This window comes from Triticum aestivum, chromosome 5B (assembly GCF_018294505.1).
Source record: "Triticum aestivum cultivar Chinese Spring chromosome 5B, IWGSC CS RefSeq v2.1, whole genome shotgun sequence".
Lineage (NCBI taxonomy): Eukaryota > Viridiplantae > Streptophyta > Magnoliopsida > Poales > Poaceae > Triticum > Triticum aestivum.
In genome coordinates, this window is record NC_057807.1 from 425,388,934 (window position 1) to 425,412,361 (window position 23,428).

Sequence of the window (23,428 nt, forward strand, 5' to 3'; positions counted from 1 at the left end):
TTTCTTTAAATACCGAGCTCTGTGGAGGTCGGCCTCCATACGTCCACACTACGCATGTTGTTAATTTCAGTTTTAAAAAGCCACTATTGAAAAATGCCACAACTATATATTTTCGAGACCTTATTGAAAACGCAGGAATTGATGTTGGTGAGGTGATATTTATAAATCAAACCACACGTTTGAAAATAAATTAATGGCGAACCTAAAAAACCATTCAAATCACAGAGAGTCACAACTCATCCAAGGAAAATAGAGATTCACGGAGGGTGCTGCCTGCAAAATGAGAGAGCTCAATTACGCCACCGCAAGTGCGCAACTAGTACTAGAGCGAAGCTGGCTGTGCAGGCTGCAAGCTAAACCCGATTCCCATTTTCCCACACGCGAGGGAGGGAAGAGACCAACTGCGGGAGCGCCACGCATCGCCATCGCCGCAATCCCAATTCCCACGCACGCCGACCAATCCCGCCCTTAACCCAATCGGGAACGCCACCCAATCGAATCCGCCAGCAGCAGAGGCCGCGCTTTGCTAGTCTGGCTGCGGTGGCTTGGACCGCGCCCCGTCCCGCCGCCCAGGAGCACCGCAGAGCTCGCGGTGCCTTTAATGGCGCTGGAGTCTTCCCCCGCGGTCCGTAGGCCCGCCACGAAGAGGATTTAACCTGCAGGCTCCTCGCTCCGTCCCGTCGCAGCGGACCGGCCCCTGGTGTTGGTAGAGGCGAGCATACGGCGTCGGAGATGAATGGCCGGGCTCGGAGGCCGGCGGCGGCGCACGGCGCGAAGGCCGCCCCGAAGGGCGACAGGGTAAGGCCTCTTCAACCCCTCCCCGTTTCTTTCGCCAGCTCTGGCTCTGCCACTTGCATTTGGATGATTTGAGTTAGAATTGCGCAACCTTTGCTCGTGGAATTGAGCGCCCAGGCGGTGACAATGTGCGGTTATTTTTTGGGTTTCCGTGAGGCGCTCTCGGTAGCCACCGCCCGCATGATCGGAAAGCTTGCGACTTTGCCGTCTGTTCGGGGGGCTCAGTCGTTCGAACTCCGTGTTTGAATGTTTTTTTCCTTTTTCCTCTCCGGTTTCCGTGCGCCTTTCCGTGGTTGGTTAGCATCTGCGTCCATCTGAAGTTGTTTAGCGTTTCAGGGCAGTGGTTGCTGTTAATCCTTCGCACCGTCCATGTCGTTTTTTGTCCGACGGACTATTAAATGCGGAAGAGTACAACGGCGAGCACTGTAGTTTCGTTTGCTGTTCGTGCAATGCCAAGCGATGATCCATACGGCCTGGTTCGCCTCCACGGCATCGGTTGCTTTAGGGAGGAGCAGCTCGAATTGGATACCCTCTCGATCGCTGCCGAGGCCCAATTTTCCCTCTTTAATCCGCTTTGCTTTACCTTTAATCGGCCAGGAATCTGTCGCTTTGCTTTTGTTGCTAGTTTCTTTGACAGCTAGGTAGCTGAATGAGCGAGGCTCTTTTCCCTCTTTTCCCTGATGGCATTTTGCGACTATCCAGATGATGATGCAGAAGGACCAGAGGAAGGCCATGCCGGCCAAGGGGCCGACCGCCAACGCGGCGGCGAGAGGCGTGGCGAACAGAGTCCACTCGAGGCGGGAGCGGAAGCTCGCGCTGCAGCAGGATGTGCGTGAATTCTATCTTGATTTTTGTTGAATCGATGGGCTTCGATGCGTGTGCGCATTGCGTTGCTGACGGTGTTGGGAATTCTGCTTGCTAGGTGGACAAGCTGAAGAAGAAGCTGCGGCACGAGGAGAACGTCCACCGAGCTCTGGAGCGGGCCTTCACCAGGCCGCTCGGCGCGCTGCCCCGCCTGCCCCCGTACCTGCCGTCCCAGGTCAGTACCCACTCACATTCTGCTTCGGAGGCAATTGGGCAATTCGATTTCTGTTTTGGAGCAATTCGATTCTGAGCTGAACTGTGCCGCGCAGACGCTGGCTCTTCTCGCGGAGGTGGCGGTGCTGGAGGAGGAGGTGGTGCGGCTGGAGGAGCAGGTGGTCAATTTCCGGCAAGGCATCTACCAGGAGGCCATCATCTTCTCCTCCGCCAAGAACGCGCACTTTCCCGCCGGCGAGGGATGCGTGCCGGCGCAGCCCATGCCGTCGAGCCCAACCCCAAATGCAGAGCTCTCTCCAACTGTTCGTCCGTCGCCGAACGGCAAGCAAACGCAAACACCAAGAAAGCCGATCCCCGCTCAGGCGAACCAGGACGAGCACTCCGGCGGCTCCGGGGCTGGAAAGGAGAACCTGTCGTGCAGCAACACCTCGACGGCCAGAAACTGCCGCGTCTCGCCGTCGCAGAAGGTCGCCGCCAAATCCAGGGCGCCGGCGGCGGCGGCGCCAGAGAAACGCAGGGCTGCTCCTCAGGTAAAACCAGCGAATTACCTACAGTTTTACTGCGAGCAGCCGAATTGTCCCCAAAATATTCTCCTCTGTCTCTCTGCGGGACGTTTGCTGAATTCGTGCTGCAAACTCTGCATTTTTTCGACAGCAGGCGATCGGTACGGCGCCTGACCGCAAAAGGGTCGCAGACGCTGCCGGCAATGATTCAGAGAAGGCGGCGGCCCCAGACGGGTCGAGCGCGCCCAACAGGCTGTCGGAGGAGCTGCTGAGCTGCCTGCTGACCATCTTCTCGCAGATGGGCTCCTCGCCGGCGGCGGCCGGCGCCGGCCAGGACGAGGAGCAGCAGCCATTGTCCCCGTCGGTGTCCGGGTCGTCGTCGTCGGAGGACGCGTACCCGCAGGACCCCTACGGCATCCTGGAGCTGGGCGGCCGGGGCGTCGGCCCCTACAGGCGGCTGCGCGTGGTCGACGCGGCGTCCTTCGACCGCGATGCGCTGGCCGGCAACACGCTCCTCGCCCGGAGACTGAGGTGAGTTCGCTGTCACGGCCACCATCTTGATTTCAAGTTAGATTTTGCTGTCCGGTGAGTAGGGGTGGGTGGCCGTTTGACCCGACGGCGTCGCTGATCTGGCGAATCTTGTGCAGGGCGTTGCTCCGGAAGCTGTCCTCGGTTGACCTGGGGGGGCTCTCGCACCAGCAGAAGCTGGCCTTCTGGATCAACATCTACAACTCCTGCATGATGAATGTGAGCTCCGCTGGCACCCATCATTGCGTCCTCCTCCTCCTAGTTTCCCTGAATTATTTCCATCTGCAGTCTATCTTATTGGAGATGGCGTGAAATTTCGTCTTCCGGGGCAGTTGCAGCTAGCTCAATTATCAGCGTCGCTTTTCGTAGAACCACTGTTTGTATGCTGGGGCTTTTCTGGGAGGCTCATTCATAACCAGTGGTGCGTGCCTGCCCGGCAGTACAGCCTGGGTGCTGTGGTAGTGGTGGTTCTGACGACGATGCATGCTTGCCTGCTTATTCTTTAGTAAGTTTGAGGTAGACTGGGAACGGGTACATTGGGTGGCATGTTGGTTCGTTCCTGGTGATTATACTTTTGGTTTAAGTAAATAAATGGTTCATGTCCCCTGCCCTAATCATCGCCGGAAGTAGGCTCAAGTTACTTGCTGGATCTTGTGAGTTTAATACGCTTACTTACTTGCGCTTGCCTGCCATGCACTGCAGGCATTCCTGGAGCAAGGGATACCTACCACGCCCCATATGCTCGTGGCAATGATGCCAAAGGTACCACCCCTGCCCTGCCCTACCCCCTCAATGCACCGGGAACGACCTACTCAAATGAGCCGTGCCTGCCTCTGCCTGCAGTAAGATTTTAAGGATGGTGGTCTGACGTGGGCGTTTTTTGGTTGCAGGCGACGGTAGATGTGGGCGGGCGCACGCACAGCGCCATGTCCATCGAGCACTTCATCCTGCGCCTGCCCTACAGCGTCAAGCATGTACGTCTGTCACCGTCGATAACGCCAGCGTAGCTAGCGAATGTAGTAGAATGAACTGTCCGACGCTGAAGCTGAACGTATGACCCGTGACCGTCCAGCAGGTGAGCCCTGAGGGCGAAGGAACGAAGGGTGGCGACGAGGCGGCGCGCGCTGGCGCCTACGGACTGGAGTGGCCGGAGCCGCTCGTCACCTTCGCGCTCTCCTGCGGGAGCTGGTCCTCCCCCGCCGTAAGATCTCGATCCCAGCAGTGGCACGCAACAGTTCCTCTGTACTGACGACGACGGTGGAGCTGATGATGGGGACGTGTTGTCTCGTCTGATGGTGCAGGTGAGGGTGTACACGGCGGCGCGGGTGGAGGAGGAGCTGGAGGGCGCCAAGCGGGACTACCTGCAGGCGGCCGTGGGGGTGTCCGCGCCGGCGAGCCTCGCCATCCCCAAGCTGCTGCACTGGTACCTCCTCGACTTCGCCAAGGACGTGGACTCGCTCATGGACTGGGTGTGCCTGCAGCTGCCGACCGAGCTGCAGCAGGGCGCCATGCGCGCCGTCGCCGCCGCCGACGCGCGCCGCCGCATCCAGGTCCTCCCCTACGAGTTCCGGTTCAGGTACCTCCTCGCCGCGTGACGCGTGCGGCGGTGCGTCCTGTTTGTAACTAGCTTTGTACACAGGGTTGGGTTGAAATGAATAAAGGTTTATGGTTTGTGTTTTCCTACAATTTGTCCTTTATTTCTCCCGGTGAAGAGGAGAAGAAATATATAGAGTATGAGAAAGTTTTTCTGTGCTCTGGTTGAGACAACCACCAAGTCACCACTCAAAATGGCAATTTTTCCCGTGGGGGTGGGTATCCGTGGGGATTTACCCGCTAAGAAGCGGTGATGGGGATCAAAATCCCCCCATAGGTATAACGGGGCGGGTACCCGAGAAGCTAGCGGGGCGGGGATGGGGGGCAAACCGGCTCCATGGAGGCTCCATGGATACCCGGGACCCCACCTGTCAGTCAAACATCCAAGTGAATATATAAAGAAGAAACCCTAACCAGCTCACCTCTCCACTCCTTTCCTCCCCATTCCCCCGACTAGCAGCCGCAGCCGCCTCTCCCCATTACCCCGATCTGGCCGCCTCCTCTCCCCATCACCAGATCCACCAGACCACCACCACCGGCAGCGGGCCGCGGGCGGCACCGGCCAGCACGGCAGCGCCTCATCCGGCCGCCCTTCCCCATCCGGGCGCCTCATCCGCCTCTCCCCATTGACCCTTAATCCCGTCGCCATCTCCTGTAGCCCTGCTCCTCGCCTGCTCGTGACGTTACCTCGTCCTCCTTCGCATCAAGGCACCGACCGACAGTCCGACACCTCATCAGCTCATCTGGTCTCGTCGCCGTCTCCTGCTCCTCGCCTCCTCGCGACCCCGCCTCCTCGACTCCTCCTTCACCTCAAGGCCGGGCAAGGCGGCTGCAAGTGCAGGACAACAGGAACAGGATGGTGGGGGTGGCAATGGCAAGTGCTCCTCTTCCCCATCCCAGGTGACCGGTGGCTTCTGCATCGACCCAAGACTCCAAGAGGCCGAGGCCATCAGGGTAAGCAGCCGAAACTTTCTGTTCTTGTAGTTGTTAGTTCTTGCTGTTGCATCTTGAACTTGCTGTTGAATAGGATCTTGTAGTGGTTAGTTCTTGCTGTTGCATCTGTTGAATGTGTAGGATCTTGCTGTTATTTGGTCAGTCATGAGTGGGTTATCTAAACATATGTCAAAATTGTGTAAATATCGAACAGTCCACACACATTCATTATATGTGATCCTTTTATATTTATCAATCATATGTGATCCTTTTATATTTATTCCAGCAGGTTTGTATATGTACCAGCACCTATCTTGTATGTCAAAATTGTGTAAATATCCAGCAGTAACATTCCTGATTATAGTGTTGCTTATCTATGTCAGGTTCATGTGCCTTTGGAGCTGACCGCGAGGACGACCGACAAGCGGCAACTCGCACCTCTTTCTCCACCTCAAGCAAATCTGCATCGACCCGAACCCGAGACCATCAAGGTGAGCAGCACAATAATATGTCAGGTTCAGGTGAATATTTTGAGCAAGATGAGTCACTTCGTGTGAAGAGAAAGACCATATCTGTGGTTTGGAATGAGTTCAATAGGGTTCTTGTTGAGGAAAAATGGAAGGTTGAATGTGTATGGTGTCACGGGCTATTTTGTGGAGATCCAAAGTATGGAAGCTCACATCTGCATGCTCATTTAGCAAGATGTGCTTCTAGGCAGGCCAATGGTAATTTGCCATCCTCAACCATCATCTTATTCTTTAATCTTAAGTAATGTTTCCACCTGCCAATGGTAGCTTACTAATGTTTCCACTTGTCTAATGTTCAGGTTGAGGAACTATCGACTTACTATATGCCTGCACGGAGCAGTGAAGAATGAAGATTGAAGTCTTAGATATTTGATGTTGTTAGTTCTTGTAGTTGTTATTTTCCCATGTAATTGAATCTTGCTGTTCAATGTGTATCGATCTGTTATTTGGCCAGTCATGAGTGGGTTATCTAAATATATGTCAGAATTATCTAAATATCCACATATCTAAATATATTGCAATCCTGATTATTGTTATAATTGAATGTCCACGTATATAAATATATTGCAATCCTGACTATTGTGATCCTTTTTATTCTAGATTATTGTGTTGCTTATTTTGTTGTGTGCCTTTGTTTTAGGACTGCTTGTTCTGATCAACAATGGCATCAAGTCCAACACAATCAGATGCAAGTGCATCGGCTGCAAATGAAGATACACCGGCCTCTAGTGCAATTCCCACTCCAACGCCAAGCTCTAGTGCCAATCCAACGCCAGCTGAATCTGTTGACTTGGAGGTGCCATCTCAAACAACAAGAGCAACTAAATCGCAGGATGCACACAAGTTGGCTGGTGTGAAGAGAAAGCTCAAGTCTAAGGTGTGGGATGAATTTGAGAGGGTTCTTGTGGGCGGAAAATGGAAGGCTGAATGTGAGTGGTGCCATAGTAAGCTTGGAGGAGAAACAAAGGATGGAACATTACATCTTCACTCACATTTGGCAACATGTGCTGCTAGGCAGACCACAACAGCCTGGAAGCAAGCAAAGCTGAAACTGACCAAGGCGGAAGATGGGAAAGTGAATGTGGAGAATTACATATTTGATCAAGAACTATGTAGGAAAGAACTTGCTTTAATGATATGTTGTCATGAGTACCCACTTGCTATGGTAGATCATGTAGGTTTTAGAAAGTTCTGTGCTATGTTGCAGCCTATGTTCAAGGTTGTGTGTAGGAATACCATTCGGAAAGATATTCTAGAAATGCATGAAGGACAAAGAGATAAGTTGATCAAGTACTTTGCAAACTTCAAGAATAGAGTTGCTGTGACTTCGGATATGTGGACTGCTGGACATCAAAAGAGAGGATACATGGCTGTAACAGGTCACTACATTGATGGTTCTTGGAATCTAAAGTCATTCCTTCTAAGGTACAATACCATTGCCCCTATCTTACCGCTTGTCTGAATACCTTTGCTTTTATTCATGCTTTCTAACCCAATAATTTATAATTTTGCAGGTTTGTATATGTACCAGCACCACATACATCTGAAGTGATTTGTGATGTTCTACATGAAGTTCTGGTAGAGTATCATCTTGAGAGAAAGATATCAACTATTACTCTTGATAACTGCACAACCAATGACAAGGCAGTGGAAGATCTCCTAGATAAGTTAGACTCCTCCTCTCTCATGCTAGGTGGTAAACTGTTGCATATGCGTTGTTGTGCTCACATATTAAATCTGATTGTGAAAGATGGGCTTGCTGTTTTGGGGGATGGTATTGAGAGGGTGCGGGATAGTGTGGGGTTTTGGTCAGCAACTCCAAAAAGACATGAGAAGTTCGAAAAAACTTGCCGCTTGATGAACATTGAGTACTCTAGGAGGTTGAACCTTGATTGTAAAACTAGGTGGAACTCCACATACATAATGCTTAGTATTGTTGTGCTGTATAGGGATGTTTTTGATCGTCTTAGTCTGCGTGAAAGGCTTTTTAATTGCTGTCCAACAACTGCTGATTGGGATTTTGCCAAAGAGATGATTGTTAGGCTCAAATTATTCTATGATGTCACTACCTTATGGTCAGGAACTAGTTATGTTACAGCAAATATGTTCTTCCCTAAGGTTTGTGGTATTAAGTTGGCAATTCGCAAATGGACTACACCTGATTATGAGTTGTTGCAAGATATGCCCGATGAGATGAAAAAGAAGTCTGAACTGATGCAAAAAATGTTTGAGGAGATGAAAAAGAAGTTTCAGAAGTATTGGACAGATATCCATGGTCTGATGGCTATTGCCACTGTTCTTGACCCAAGGTACAAACTCCATATGGTGCAGGCTTTGTATGGTCCTCTTTATGGACCTGAGGCTGCAATTCAAGAGGTTGCGCGCGTGAAGCAATTGCTCTGTGAACTGTTGGTTCAATACCAAGATGCCTCTTCTGCGGGAACATCAAATGTTGCTAGTGCTACACAGCCCACTGCTTCAGCTTCACAGGAAGAAGTTTTTGACATATTTGAACAGTACATGTCTTCACAACCTACTGCTTCATCTTTGTTGGTTCATACAGAGCTTGCCATGTATTTAGAAGAGCCAACCTTGCCAAGAACATCAGATTTTTGATATCATCAATTGGTGGAAGTTTGGGGGGATAAAATATCCAACTCTACAGCTTATTGCTCATGAAATCTTGCCTATTTCGGTCACAATGGTAGCAACAGAATTTGCATTCTCTACAAGTGGTAGAATCCTTAGCCCTCGTCGTAGTAGGCTCGCACCAAAGATCGTTGAAGCTATAATGTGTATGCAGGCTTGGTCTAATGCTGACATGCTAGGTAAGACAACTCAAATGTTGTTCTTTTGCTCCTATTCTACTTCTATTTTGTTGTTGCTACACTATTTTTTTCTTGCTTAGATAATTTACTAGAATATATACCTAAATCAGTTACACTACTGCCATCTAATGTTACAATGCTTGCAATTTTAGGTGAGAACAATTCGTCACTCTCTACTAAGTTTCAAACTTGTCTAGACGATGATGATGAACCAATGGTAACTTGACATTCTCAACTTTTATATTATGTCTTGATCTCGCAACTTTCATTTGCAACTTTCAATCTTAAGTCTTGATTTCATGCAACTTTCTAAATTATCTTGTACCATTTCCATGATCAGGATGAGGAACTCTCCACTTGCAATAACTATTAGGCTTGCTGCTTGCGGCTTGCCTCCATGGAGTCAAGAATGAAGAAAATGGAGGACCGAGGAGCTACTGTGATGGGCTCTTCAAGTCTTCATTTCATTTATTCTTCTTACCATGCTTGTGTTGTGTTAAGAGTTAGAACTTTCGGCTTGTAATCGTACTAAGTATTGTCGTCATTTGTGCCAATCGTACTTCCAGCTTATCAATTATGTGGTTAGACTTGAGTTGAGATGATTGAATCTATCAAACTTATGTGGTCAAAATTATTGTGTTTGTGCTGCTAACTTACTGTTGTGTAATGTGTTTGTCCTTCTGTATTGCTGTTTTGTTATGCCAAAATTATTGTTGTTTTGTTATGCCAAAATTATTGTTATGCTGCCAAAATTATTTTGGTTTGTTATGCCAATGTATTGTTGTTTTGTTGCTATAATGGATGATTGAATCTGTCAAAAAATATTGTGGTTTGTGCAATTGTGCTCCTCTTTTATTGTTGTTTTGTTGTTGTTGGTCTCCGTGGGGATCCCCATGAGGATCGGGTACCCGTTGTTAGCGGGGATGGGGATTGTTTCCACCCCCCCCCCCTCGCCAAGGTTGGCGGGGCTAGCGGGGATCGGGGCGGGGATGATGGCGTGTCCCCGGGTGATCCCCGTCCCCGTTGCCATTTTGAGTCACCACCATAAATGCTCCGGCCTCATCCGTTAGGGATTAAACAGACAGAAATCACGGTCCAACGCACAAAAGCAAACAGACGAGCATCCGTTTCCTATCCGCATTTGACCTATTCCCGGTTCAAATTTGAGTCACGTTTGCACTGAAACAAACAACGCACGGACGGGCGGGACATGTGCCCTTGTCCTTACCTGGCCTGCCCGTCGGGGACATAACCCCCTTATCTCTTCCCCTGCCCCTCCCCCGCCCGTCCACGTCGTGGCCGCCGCCGCATCCAGGTCCTGCCCTACGAGTTCAGGTACCTCTTGGCCACGTGAGGCAGACGGCGGCTGTCGGTGTCAAAACCGGCGGATCTCGGGTAGGGGGTCCCGAACTGTGCGTCTAAGGCTAATGGTAACAGGAGGCTGGGGACACGATGTTTACCCAGGTTCGGGCCCTCTCGATGGAGGTAATACCCTACTTCCTGCTTGATTGATCTTGATGATATAAGTATTACAAGAGTTGATCTACCACAAGATCAGAGAGGCTAAACCCTAGAAGCTAGCCTATGGTATGATTGTTGTTGATGATAATAAGTCCTACGGACTAAACCCTCCGGTTTATATAGACACCGGAGAGGGCTAGGGTTACACAGAGTCGGTTTACAGAAAAGGAGATCTACATCCGAATCCCAAGCTTGCCTTCCACGCCAAGGAGAGTCCCATCCGGACACGGGACGAAGTCTTCAATCTTGTATCTTCGTAGTCCAACAGTCCAGCCAAAGTATATAGTCCGGCTGTCCGGATACCCCCTTATCCAGGACTCCCTCAGTAGCCCCTGAACCAGGCTTCAATGACGATGAGTCCGGTGCGTAGATTGTCTTCGGCATTGCGAGGCGGGTTCCATCTCCGAATACTCCAAAAATAATTCCGAACACAAGGACCGTGTCCGGCTCTGCAAGATAACATTCCATATATCACCGTAGAGAGAATAATAATAATCCACGAATCTAGTCTGCTGACAATTCTTCGAAAAGTGGGATCACTCCACGGTCCGGTTTTTATTCGAACCGTTTTCCACAACCTGCTTCCGCACTCATCGCGAGGCGGTTTCTTTGGCACGTCTTTGTCAAAGCAGAGATCGTGTCCCCTTATCACGGGATCTCCATCAATACGGGTATGGGTAACCCAACCAGTGCCATTAATCGAGGCGCTTGGAAAGATAAGAGATTTCGAGAGGCAAGTGGGGAGGCGCACATTTCCACAATGCCTTTATAAAGGGGCAGAGGTCTCCCATTTTTCACCCACGCCTTATTCCTCCTTCGCTCATCCGTTCTCGCACCCTCGAGCTCCAGTGCCCAAGTTCTCACCTTCTCCGTAGGACCGTAGCATGTCTCGAGCGGGAGGCAAGTGGATGGCCACCTCTGTCACGGAGGAGAACATTACCAAGCTTCGGGAGGCCAGATACCTGGCCGCTAATATCGCGCACAGGCTTCTAGAGCTCTTCAAAGACGGGCGTTTGATATGTGGGAGTTCGACCCGGCCGCACACCAAATGCTACTAGAGCTCTTCGACACAACGCACAAAGAAATCTGGAAGGTTTTGTTCAAGACCGGCGAAGTCCCTCCTCCCCTTGCTGAGGACCGGGGGCTTAGCGCAACGCGCCTCGCCAGTCCGGTAAGTCCTCTGGCTATTACAAGATGCTTCCTTCCGAATACATTTGTGGGAGGATTCTTAGGTCGCTATGCTGACCAAACAGGATTGGGCGGAGACAGCGGAGCGGATTGACTGTCTGGCTCCATTGCCTGAGGACCCAGTAAGCGCACTCCTGGCGGAGATGCTGGTTCCGGCGTCGTACAAGGTGCCGGAGAAAAAGGCCGAAAAGAAGGCCACGAGGACCTGGAAGGGTCTTCGGCATGAGGCCGCACCCGACGCCTCGCCAGAAGAGGACGAGGCGCACTCCTCCCACGAAGGGGAGGAGAGGATGATGAAGAAGAAGAAGGCCGCTTCAACTGAGGGGGCCGAAGGGCCCAAGAAGGCAGCCGCGGGGACCAGAAAAAGTCTCCGGCGCAGGGCCGTGATAGAGTCGTCATCCGAAGATGACGAGGAAGATTCTCCCCCCGAAGATGGGGGAGAACATGAAGAAATGCCTCCTCCCCATGCTAGAGAGGAGAAGAAAAGGAAGGCCGCCCCGTCGGGGGAGGCCGGGACGCCGAAGAAGGGAAAGGCGTCCCTTCCAGACCAATCCACTACCGCCGCTTTCAGTGACGAGGAGTGATTGCCCATGGGCAAACCCCAGGTGAGGTCGTAAGTATCTGCATTCCATAATATTTTCCGTGCGACTTTGGCCTCATGGTTTGTGATGACGCCGAACACGTATATGCAGTCCGGTCGGGTCTGATCTCGGAGAGTCCTCTTCGGAGGAGTCTCTGAACGAGTCGGAGATGAACTCGCTCCCAACGGCAACCTCCCCAAGACCAGTGGATGACACCTAGGTGTTGTCCTTGAGGATGCCAAAGCAGGAGGCGCTGGTTCCGAATACGCCCCAACGCAAAATCTCGGGCGCCAGACGCATGGGGGGGTGAGAACCCCATGGATTATGATGACGGGTGCCACAACAAGTCTGGCTCCCAGCCGGTTACTGCACAGGAGCCTACGAAGGTTCTGGATTTCAGTAAGCAGTCCCTCGCGAAGGAGGGCGATCCGGCCGTGCTGATTACCTCCGCCCAGCCGGAGGCATCGGATAATTTGTTGGAAGTGCTTCGAGGCGCTTCCATCGAGGATGAGCACCGTACACTTATGGGTACGGTGATTGAGAAGGTTCGGTCCGCCAAGAGCGGATTGACCGAAGCCTGCACCAGCCTACTAACAGGCTTTGAGGTAAAGAAAGTGTGAGAAAATATCACTCGATAGATAGTATCCCCTGATACTCTGGTTGGTGTTTGAAAAGAAAAGCCAAACAGAGGGTCAACTAAAAAAACGCAGGAAGCTAATAGTATTTGTCTGTATGAATCAAACAGGCACTGCTGCTGACCGCCGCTGCACGCACGGCTGAGGTTGCTGGACTCAAGCGCGAACTGGGGCAGGCCGAAGAAGAGCTCGACCTCGTGAAGAAGCAGTTCAAGGCGAACAACGGTAAGAGAAACCCCGTCCATATGTCGTATAGAGGATAAAAAGTTGGTGATGCTAATAAAAAGCATCATGGCTTTTGATAGGAACCGCGACCAAAGTGGCGGCCCTGAAGGAAGCGTTGTCCGCGGCCGAAGCCAAGGCGGATACAGAGTGCACCGAGCGAGAGAAGCAAGATGCTCGGGTGAGAGAGGTACAGCAGGAGCTCCAGAAGCTCGGCCAGAAGTTCGGCTCCTTGGAGCATGACTACAAGATGCAAGCGTCTGAGCTTGCAAAGACCCTCCAGAGCGCGGCCGACGCCAAGGCCGAAGCCCAAAAGGCCCTCCAGGAAATCCAGGCGGCCAAGAAGATAGCGGAGGGTAAGGCATTCTTTATGCAAAGCAAGCATGTGGAGGAGTCATTTCTTTTACTTACACGAATCCGGAGCTCTCCAGGGGCATTCGCAGATTAGCCACGCAGCATTTCGGATGCCGAGGAGTTCTATCGCGCTGAAGAGGGGAGCTCTACGGAGAAGCTATTCTGGTCCCAATATACTGGGGCCGAACACCCGATGCCTCTGAGTGACCAACTGAAGCAGCTGGTCGAACTCCACAATGCGGCCGAACAGGCCATGGGGGACCTCATAGTCCGGATGTGGCCTGGTGAGCCCCTGCCCGACAGCTACTTTGGCCTGGTGAAGCGGATGGTGCATGCATGTCCACGGCTAGAAGTTATCAAGCAGTCCGTATGTATTGAGGGTGCCCGACGGGCCTTTGCCCGCGCGAAGATGCATTGGGGCAATCTGGATGCTGAGAAGCTCGTGAAGGATGGACCCCCCGAAGGGCAAGGAGCACCACTATCCCGAAATTTATTATGATGACGTTATGAAAGGCGCGCGGCTTGTGGCGAGTGAATGTCCTAAGAACATTATTTTTGAGTAAATGTACTCATGTCGTCTGTGTAATATGAGGACGCGTTTGATTGCGCTATATAACGCTTTGTTTGATTCAAAATATTACCTTCTCTTCGATCGTTTATCAAAATCTGAAAGTAGGCCAGTCGTCGGCTTCCGCCCCCTTGTAACTAGTACTGGGGTGTTCGTGGAAAACCTAAAAACTCCTTTTCCAAATTCTTGGTCCTTTAAGGAGGTGTTTAGCGCAGCGAACCAGGCAATTGGACTATTTGGCTTTATAACTCTCACTTGGCCATAGAAGTCTATAATTTTAAATTTCGGCGAAGCCCCTAGTATTCGGAAAGCCGAACTGGGGCGTTATACACGCCTATATCGGGCAAGGCCGATTCCTCGCCTTAAGCGGACAAATCTTTAGGGATTTTAGTACCTCGCGAACAGCGACCATCTCTCGCCGCATCATGACGGTCAGTTTTCGGCTTTCTCTACTGAGGTGCTCGTCCGGAAGAACCGGGATACAATCGCAGTAGTTCTCCCTGCGCTACCTTAGCCGATAGAATGGAACGTAAGGTACCAAAACAAGGGAGCCGGTCTAACCCAACTATTGACCGAAGACATGATTCGGAGCTGATGCATATAATGCTATAAGTTCGGGGTGCCGCACTGTTGAAAGTGTTCGGACTTTTCTTGCCATTTTATGGGGCTCGATAAGAAGCCCCTGGCAAACTGACCGTACCAAAATGTACGGATGCAATATTGAATAAATATTCAACAGAAAATATGAGGATAGTAATAATAAGCTGACGCTATGTACTACTTCCAATTTATTTGGACAATACAGCGAAGCATAGGTGTACCATTAATGCATTCAGCAGAAAAAATAGGACTATTTGACATATCCTATCCAAGGGCAGGCTACATGCGGGTATGTAAGAGCAGGTATAATTATCATTGAAGAAGACCACCTGAGTATTCCCCTGTGTGCAAAGCCTCTTGCCTACTTGGTGTTCCCACTGTAGTGAGTCCGGTTAACCGATCTCTCTGGAGGGGCTGCCCGAAAGTGGGGTCCTGAAAAAAGATAAAATAGGATGCGGGCCTCCTGGCGGCTGACCCGCACTCTGGCTGCATTGTCGTCTCGCCTCCACCTATGCCCATGGTATTTTGAGCGTGTAGTTGTGTACACGTGGCACGAACGCTTCTTGGATGGGACTGGGGTGGAGGCTGGATTGCTAATCGAGCTCCTGGCATGCCTGACGATCCTGTTGCGGGGTACTCCAGACTTGCTTGACGGTGTTCGGGGATGTCGTTGTCGGATTGGCTGTTTGTCGGAGGAGGCTGCTTTGTACTTCTGCCGCGAGGGCCGCAGTATGCTCTTCCGTATAGAGGGAGCGGTCTGTATTTCCATTGACTGTTATGACCCCGCGAGGTCCTGGCATCTTGAGCTTGAGGTATGCATAGTGAGGTACCGCATTGAAACGAGCGAACGCGGTTCGTCCAAGTAGTGCATGGTAGCCACTACGGAAAGGGACGATATCGAAGATTAACTCCTCGCTTCAGAAGTTGTCCGGAGATCCGAAGACCACTTTCAGTGTTATTGAGCCCGTGCAGCGGGCCTCTACCCCTGGAATTACACCTTTGAAGGTGGTTTTGGTGGGTTTGATCCGTGATGGATCGATGCCCATTTTGCGCACTGTGTCCTGATAAAGCAGGTTCAGGCTGCTGCCACCGTCCATGAGGACTCGCGTGAGGTGGAATCCGTCGATGATTGGGTCAAGGACTAGTGCGGCTGAGCCGCCATGACGGATGCTGGTGGGGTGGTCCCTACGATCAAAGGTGATCGGGCAGGATGACCATGGGTTGAATTTCAGGGCGACGGGCTCCATCGCATAGACGTCCCTAAGTGCATGCTTTCGCTCCCGTTTGGGGATGTGAGTGGCATAGATCATGTTCACCGTTTTTACCTGGGGGGGATTTCTTCTGCCCTCCAGTGTTCGGATGCCGGGGTTCCTCGTCATCATCGCTATGCAGCCCCTTGTCCTTGTTCTCGGCGTTTATCTTGCCGGCCTGTTTGAACACCCAGCAATCTCTGTTAGTGTGATTGGCTGGTTTATCGAGGGCGCCATGAATCTGGCACGAGCGGTCGAGTATGCGGTCCAGACTGGACGATTCCGGATTGTTTCTTTTGAACGGCTTCTTTTGCTGACCGGATTTGGAGTTGCTGAATCCGGCATTGACTGTCGTATCCTCCGCATTGTCGCCATTATTTCGACGCTTGTGTCTATTGCGCCGTGGCTTTCCGTTACTGTCATGGATGTGTGAAGTACCAAGGTTTCCAAGCGCGGTGTTGCTGCGAGCCAGCCAACTGTCCTCGCCCGCGCAAAAGCGGGTCATTAGTGTCGTGAGGGCCGCCATGGTCTTCGGTTTTTCTTGGCCGAGGTGTCGGGCAAGCCACTCATCGCGGATATTATGCTTAAAGGCCGCCAGGGCCTCAGCGTCGGACAGTCGACAATTTGGTTCTTTTTATTGAGAAACCGAGTCTAGAATTTCCTGGCTGACTATCCGGGCGGTTGGGTAATGTGACTTAAGTCATCAGCATCCGGTGGTCGCACATAGGTGCCCTAGAAGTTATCGAGGAATGCGTCCTCAAGATTTTCCCAGCTGCCAATGGAGTTTGCTGGCAGGTTATTCAGCCAGTGTCTTGCTGGCCCTTTAATCTTGAGTGGGAGATACTTGATGGCATGTAGGTCATCACCGCGGGCCATGTGAATGTGGAGAAGGAAATCCTCGATCCACACCGCAGGGTCTGTTGTGCCATCATATGACTCGATGTTGACGGGTTTAAACCCTTCTGGTAATTCATGTTTCATTATTTCATCAGTGAAGCAGAGGGGGTGTGCGACGCCTCTGTGTCGGGCTATGTCGCGGCGTATTCTGATTGGGTCTGGTCGGTAATGTCCGGCCCGACCGGATTTATCAGCATTGTATCCGGCATGACGATCGGTGTCATGAGCTGTGGCGCGCCCCCGTGATCCGTACATCGATCTTGGTTGTCCTGCGTTGTTTTCCAATATGTCTTGCAGGTCCTGCGTATTGCCCCGGGCCGCAGTGAACCGGCGTGGGGGTGCGGGCTAGTGTCCAGCCTGATAGCCTGTTTTATCCTGGCCACGAGGTGGCCGGTCAGCCTCATCTTGTGCTAGAAGTTCAGGCTCTTCGGCCTCTTCTTCTAGCGGTTTATGCTTTGGGTATCCCCTGCTCGGGGGCTCGAGTCCGTATTCCTCGGCCGCCAGGACTTCGGTCCATCTGTGTGCGAGCAGGTCTTGGTCAGCTTGGAGCTGCTGCTGCTTCTTCTTCAGGCTTCTTGCAGTGGCTATAAGCCTGCGCTTGAAGCGCTCCTGCTCTATGGGATCCTATGGTACGCCGAATTCATCATCACCGAGGCTCACCTCGTCTTTGGAGGGGGGCATATAGTTATCGTCCTCCAAGTATCCATCCGTCGCCTGTTCGTCTGGGCTAGCCAGCCCGTGTTCCTGTTCGGCTTGCTCGAAGGTGGGTTGATCAGGATCGTATTCCTCTTCGGCACCCTCTGGATTTTCTTCTCCAGTGCCGGTATTGTTGTGGCGAGGCTTGGAGCGGCGCTGATGACGCCCATGTTTTGCTTTCTTCCTTGAGGGGTTATCTTTAGTTGCCTCATCGCCATTGGTTTCTTTGGGAGTATCCACCATGTATATATCATATGAAGAGGTGGCAGTCCAGCGCCCTGTGGGCGGTGGTTCCTGTTCTTCTCCTGCATCATCGTCTATACCGTCGATGTCTTCGGAGTCGAAGTTAAGCACGTCGGTCAAGTCATTGACCGTGGCTATTAAGTGGGTGGTGGGTGGGAAATGAATTTCTTCGTCGCCAGCTTCCCACTCGAGTCGGACATAGTTCGGCCAGGAGTCTCCAGATAGAGAGAGAGACCTCAAAGAATCTAGCATGTCTCCGAAGGGTGAGTGCTAAAAGATGTACGCGGCGGTGAACTCCATGACTGGAGCCCGGTTAGATTCAATGGGCACGGATGCGCGCGGTCCGGAACACACGGCCGGAGATGAGTCTGGGGGTCCGGAGACACAGATCCCTTTAGGAGAGGGGTCCGTGTTCGGCTCCAACACCGAGGAGTATGCGGCCTCCGGGGCGGGGTCCATCCACCCGTCCTCGGAAGGCAAGACCTTCTCTTGAACAGAGTACGGAGCTGTAGCAGGTGCGATGTTCCGAATACTGTCCGACTGCAGACCTAAGTCATGCACGTCGTGATTGTTCGGCGCTCCTGACATGGGCCCGAATCCGTCAAAGATCAAGTCTCCACGGATGTCGGTCGTGTAGTTTAGGTTTCCAAACCTGACCTGATGGCCAGGGGCGTAGCTATCAATCTGCTCCAGATGGCCAAGCGAGTTGGCCCGCAGTGCGAAGCTGCCGAACACGAAGATCTGTCCTGGGAGAAAAGTCTCTCCTAGGACAGCGTGGTTGAAGGTTGGAGAAGCCATCTAACCTTGCAGCGACAACACAGAGGGACTCTCAATGAAAGCACCAATGTCGGTGTCAAAATCGGCGGATCTCGGGTAGGGGGTCCCGAACTGTGCGTCTAAGGCTAATGGTAACAGGAGTCTGGGGACACGATGTTTACCCAGGTTCGGGCCCTCTCGATGGAGTTAATACCCTACTTCCTGCTTGATTGATCTTGATGATATAAGTATTACAAGTTTTGACCTACCACGAGATTAGAGAGGCTAAACCCTAGAAGCTAGCCTATGGTATGATTGTTGTTGACGATAATGAGTCCTACGGACTAAACCCTCCGGTTTATATAGACACCGGAGAGGGCTAGGGTTACATAGAGTCGGTTTACAGAGAAGGAGATCTACATCCGAATTGCCAAGCTTTCCTTCCACGCCAAGGAGAGTCCCATCCGGACACGGGACGAAGTCTTCAATCTTGTATCTTCGTAGTCCAACAGTCCGGCCAAAGTATATAGTCCGGCTATCCAGATACCCCCTTATCCAGGACTCCCTCAGCAACGACGGGTTCATGTCGTGTTTGTAACTAGAGTTGTACACAGGGTAGGGTTGCGATGGATGAATAGAGGTTTGCGGTTTGTGTTTTGCTGCAATTTGGCCCTCTTTTTATGGTGAAGAGGAAAAGGAATATGTGTATAAGGACGTCTTTGAAGGAAACCCGCAAATTTTTCTCCCGTATCCATTCATGGATGCGGGAGACCACCATCCAACCATAGCCGCATATATTTCAAACTCTTTTTCGACAAACCGGATGGAATTCGTGCAAACAAGGCCTGATTTTTCATATAAACATGACGGGTTTCATACAAACACGACGGATGTTCAGTACATTTCGAACATCTTAGAACAACAAAAAACGACCCAACCCTAAACCTATCTACGGCGGCGGCGACCAACGTCCAAGCCCGTGTCTTCCACCATCCACCGTCTTCATGACCGCCAGTGATAAGATAGATGAAGTGAAGGTGCGGTCTCTGGTGAGGAAGAGTAGAACACGGGAGACAGACTGGCCCATATGGGACACAAGGCCCTGCCACCTCTCGTTCCCTACTCATCCTCGGAGTAGTCCACGAGCTATCCGTCGCTGGTGGACGTGAGGTCCGTGATGGAACTGGTGGCGCCTGCGCTGTCGTTGTCCCACCGGGTCCCCTGATGGTTCGTCGATGACGCATAGGAGGCGCAGCCCGCGTTGTTGCCTTTTGCGATCGCCTGCAACTGCGCCTCCGCGATGTTCGCTTCCTAACAAGCAGTGGCTTGAGCTCGGACGACATCGTAGATGGCACTCTGCTCGCGGCGAAGTTGGGGTTCGCCACTGTTGGAAATATGCCCTAGAGGCAATAATAAAATGGTTATTATTGAATTTCCTTGTTCATGATAATTGTCTATTATTCATGCTATAATTGTATTGACCGGAAACCGCAATACATGTGTGAATACATAGACCACAACATGTCCCTAGTGAGCCTCTAGTTGACTAGCTCATTGATCAACAGATGGTCATGGTTTCCTGACCATGGACATTGGATGTCATTAATAACGGGATCACATCATTAGGAGAATGATGTGATGGACAAGACCCAATCCTAAGCCTAGCACAAGATCGTGTAGTTCATATGCTAAAGCTTTTCTAAATGTCAAGTATCTTTTCCTTAGACCATGAGATTGTGAAACTCCCGGATACCGTAGGAATTCTTTGGGTGTACCAAATGTCACAACGTAACTGGGTGGCTATAAAGGTGCACTACGGGTATCTCCGAAAGTGTCTGTTGGGTTGGCACGAATCGAGACTGGGATTTGTCACTCCGTGTGACGAAGAGGTATCTCTGGGCCCACTCGGTAGGACATCATCATAATGTGCACAATGTGATCAAGGAGTTGATCGTGGGATGATGTGTTACGGAACGAGTAAAGAGACTTGCCGGTAACGAGATTGAACAAGGTATCGGCATACCGACGATCGAATCTCGGGCAAGTACTATAGCAGTAGACAAAGGGAATTGTATACGGGATTGATTGAATCCTTGACATCGTGGTTCATCCGATGAGATCATCGTGGAACATGTGGGAGCCAACATGGGTGTCCAGATCCCGCTGTTGGTTATTGGCCGGAGAGTTTTCTCGGTCATGTCTGCATGGTTCCCGAACCCGTAGGGTCTACACACTTGAGGTTCGACGACGCTAGGGTTATAGGGAATAGATATACGTGGTTACCAAATGTTGTTTGGAGTCCCGAATGAGATATCGGACGTCACGAGGAGTTCCGGAATGGTCCGAAGGTAAAAATTTATATATGGGAAGTCCTGTTTTGGTCACCGGAAAAGTTTTGGGTACTATCGGTAAGGTACCGGGACCACGAGGAGGGTCCCGGGGGTCCACCAGGTGGGGCCACCGGCCCCAGAGGGCTGTATGGGCCAAGTGTGGGAGGGGACCAGCCCCAGGTGGGCTGGTGCGCCCCCCCCTCCACCAGGACCCAAGGCGCCTAGGGTTGAAAACCCTAGGGGAGGGGGGCGCCTCCACCTTGCTTGGGGGGCAAGTCTCCCCCTCTCCCCCTTTGGCTGCCAGCCTAGATGGGATCTAGGGGCTGCCGCACCCCTTGGGGTGGGAACCCTAGAGTGGGCGCAGCCCCCTCCCTCTCCCCCATATATAGTTGAGGTCTAGGGGCTGCCAAACACATGAGTTATTCTCTCCAAGGCGCAGCCCTACCTCTCTCCCTCCTCGTCTCTCGTAGTGCTTGGCGAAGCCCTGCTGGAGTACCGCGCTCCTCCACCACCACCACGCCGTCGTGCTGCTGCTGGACGGAGTCTTTCCCAACCTCTCCCTCTCTCCTTGCTGGATCAAGGCATGGGAGACATCACCGGGCAGCACGTGTGTTGAACGCGGAGGCGCTGTTGTTCGGCGCTTAGATCGGAATCGACCGCGATCTGAATCGCCACGAGTACGACTACCTCATCCGCGTTCTTACAACGCTTCCTCTTAGCGATCTTCAAGGGTATAAAGATGCACTCCCTCTCTCTCTCATTGCTAGTCTCTCCATAGATAGATCTTGGTGACTCGTAGGAAAATTTTGAATTTCTGCTACGTTCCCCAACAGTGGCATCATGAGCTAGGTCTCTTGCGTAGATTCTATGCACGAGTAGAACACAAGTTGTTGTGGGCGTTGATTTTGTTCAATATGCTTACCGTTACTAGTCCTATCTTGTTTCGACGGTATTGTGGGATGAAGCGGCTCGGACCGACCTTACACGTACACTTACGTGAGACAGGTTCCACCGACTGACATGCATTTGTTGCATAAGGTGGCTAGCGGGTGCCAGTCTCTCCCACTTTAGTCGGATCGGATTCGATGAAAAGGGTCCTTATGAAGGGTAAATAGCAATTGGCATATCATGTTGTGGCTTTTGCGTAGGTAACAAACGTTCTTGCTAGAAACCCATAGAAGCCACGTAAAACATGCAAACAACAATTAGAGGACGTCTAACTTGTTTTTGCAGGGTATGCTATGTGATGTGATATGGCCAAAAGAATGTGATGAGTGATATGTGATGTATGACATTGATCATGTTCTTGTAATAGGAATCACGACTTGCATGTCGATGAGTATGAAAACCGGCAGGAGCCATAGGAGTTGTCTTAATTTATTGTATGACCTGCGTGTCATTGAACAACGCCATGTAATTACTTTACTTTATTGCTAACCGTTAGCCATAGTAGTAGAAGTAATAGTTGGCGAGACAACTTCATGGAGACACGATGACGGCGATCATGATGATGGAGATCATGGTGTCATGCCGGTGACGATGATGATCATGGAGCCCCAAAGATGGAGATCAGAAGGAGCAAAATGATATTGGCCATATCATGTCACTTTTTGATTGCATGTGATGTTTATCATGTTTATGCATCTTATTTGCTTAGAACGACGGTAGTAAATAAGATGATCCCTCATAATAATTTCAAGAAAGTGTTCCCCCTAACTGTGCACCGTTGCAAAAGTTCGTTGTTTCGAAGCACCACGTGATGATCGGGTGTGATAGATTCTAACGTTCACATACAACGGGTGTAAGCCAGATTTACACACGCGAAACACTTAGGTTGACTTGACAAGCCTAGCATGTACAGACATGGCCTCGGAACACAAGAGACCGAAAGGTCGAACATGAGTCGTATAGTGGATACGATCAACATGAAGATGTTCATCGATGATGACTAGTCCGTCTCACGTGATGATCGGACACGGCCTAGTTGACTCGGATCATGTATCACTTAAGATGACTAGAGGGATGTCTATCTGAGTGGGAGTACAGTAGATGAACTTAATTATCATGAACATAGTCAAAAGTTCTTTGCAAATTATGTCTTAAGCTCGCGTTTTAGTTCTACTGTTATAGATATGTTCCTAGAGAAAATTTAGTTGGAAGTTGATAGTAGCAATTATACGGACTGGGTCCGTAAACTGAGGATTGTCCTCATTGCTGCGTAGAAGGCTTATGTCCTTAATGCATCGCTCGGTGTGCTGAACCTCGAACGTCGTCTGCGGATGTTGCAAACATCTGACATACACGTTTTGATGACTACGTGATAGTTCAGTAATTTTAAACGGTTTAGAATTGAGGCTCTAAAGACGTTTTAGAAACGCCGCGGAACATATGAGATGTTCCAAGGGCTGAAATTGGGATTTCAGGCTCGTGCCCACGTCAAGAGGTATAAGACCTCTGACGAGTTTCTTAGCCTACAAACTAAGGGAGAAAAGCTCAATCGTTGAGCTTGTACTCAGATTGTCTGGGTACAACAATCACTTGAATCGAGTGGGAGTTAATCTTCCAGATGAGATAGTGATATTTCTCCAAACTCATTTCCACGAAGCTGCTAGAGCTTCGTGATGAACTATAACATATCAGGGATAGATATGATGATCCTTGAAATATTCACGATGTTTGACACCGCGAAAGTAGAAGTCAAGTAGGAGCATCAATTGTTGATGGTTAGTAAAACCATTAGTTTCAAGAAGGGCAAGGGCAAGAAGGGATACTTCATGAAACGGCAAAACAGTTGCTGCTCTAGTGAAGAAACCCAGGGTTGAACCCAAACCCGAGACTAAGT

At 50.9% G+C, this 23,428-nt stretch overlaps 1 protein-coding gene across 3 annotated transcripts; it reads left to right on the top strand.

The window, feature by feature from the left end:
• The first annotated feature begins 341 nt into the window (after nucleotides 1-341).
• LOC123112249 (uncharacterized) lies at nucleotides 342-4,545 on the top strand. 3 transcript variants are annotated; one of them, XM_044533197.1, is made up of 10 exons: nucleotides 342-798; nucleotides 1,498-1,623; nucleotides 1,718-1,834; nucleotides 1,929-2,363; nucleotides 2,488-2,867; nucleotides 2,984-3,083; nucleotides 3,567-3,626; nucleotides 3,755-3,838; nucleotides 3,940-4,065; nucleotides 4,166-4,545. In XM_044533197.1, the coding sequence occupies exons 1-10, from the start codon at nucleotides 733-735 to the stop codon at nucleotides 4,457-4,459; spliced, it is 1,788 nt and encodes a 595-aa protein (XP_044389132.1). In that variant the 5' UTR covers nucleotides 342-732; the 3' UTR covers nucleotides 4,460-4,545. The 3 variants fall into 3 exon arrangements, with proteins under 3 accessions (XP_044389132.1, XP_044389130.1, XP_044389131.1); XM_044533195.1 differs by having other exon boundaries at nucleotides 343-798; nucleotides 3,937-4,065; XM_044533196.1 differs by having other exon boundaries at nucleotides 343-798; nucleotides 2,491-2,867; nucleotides 3,937-4,065.
• Nucleotides 4,546-23,428: the final 18,883 nt, after the last annotated feature.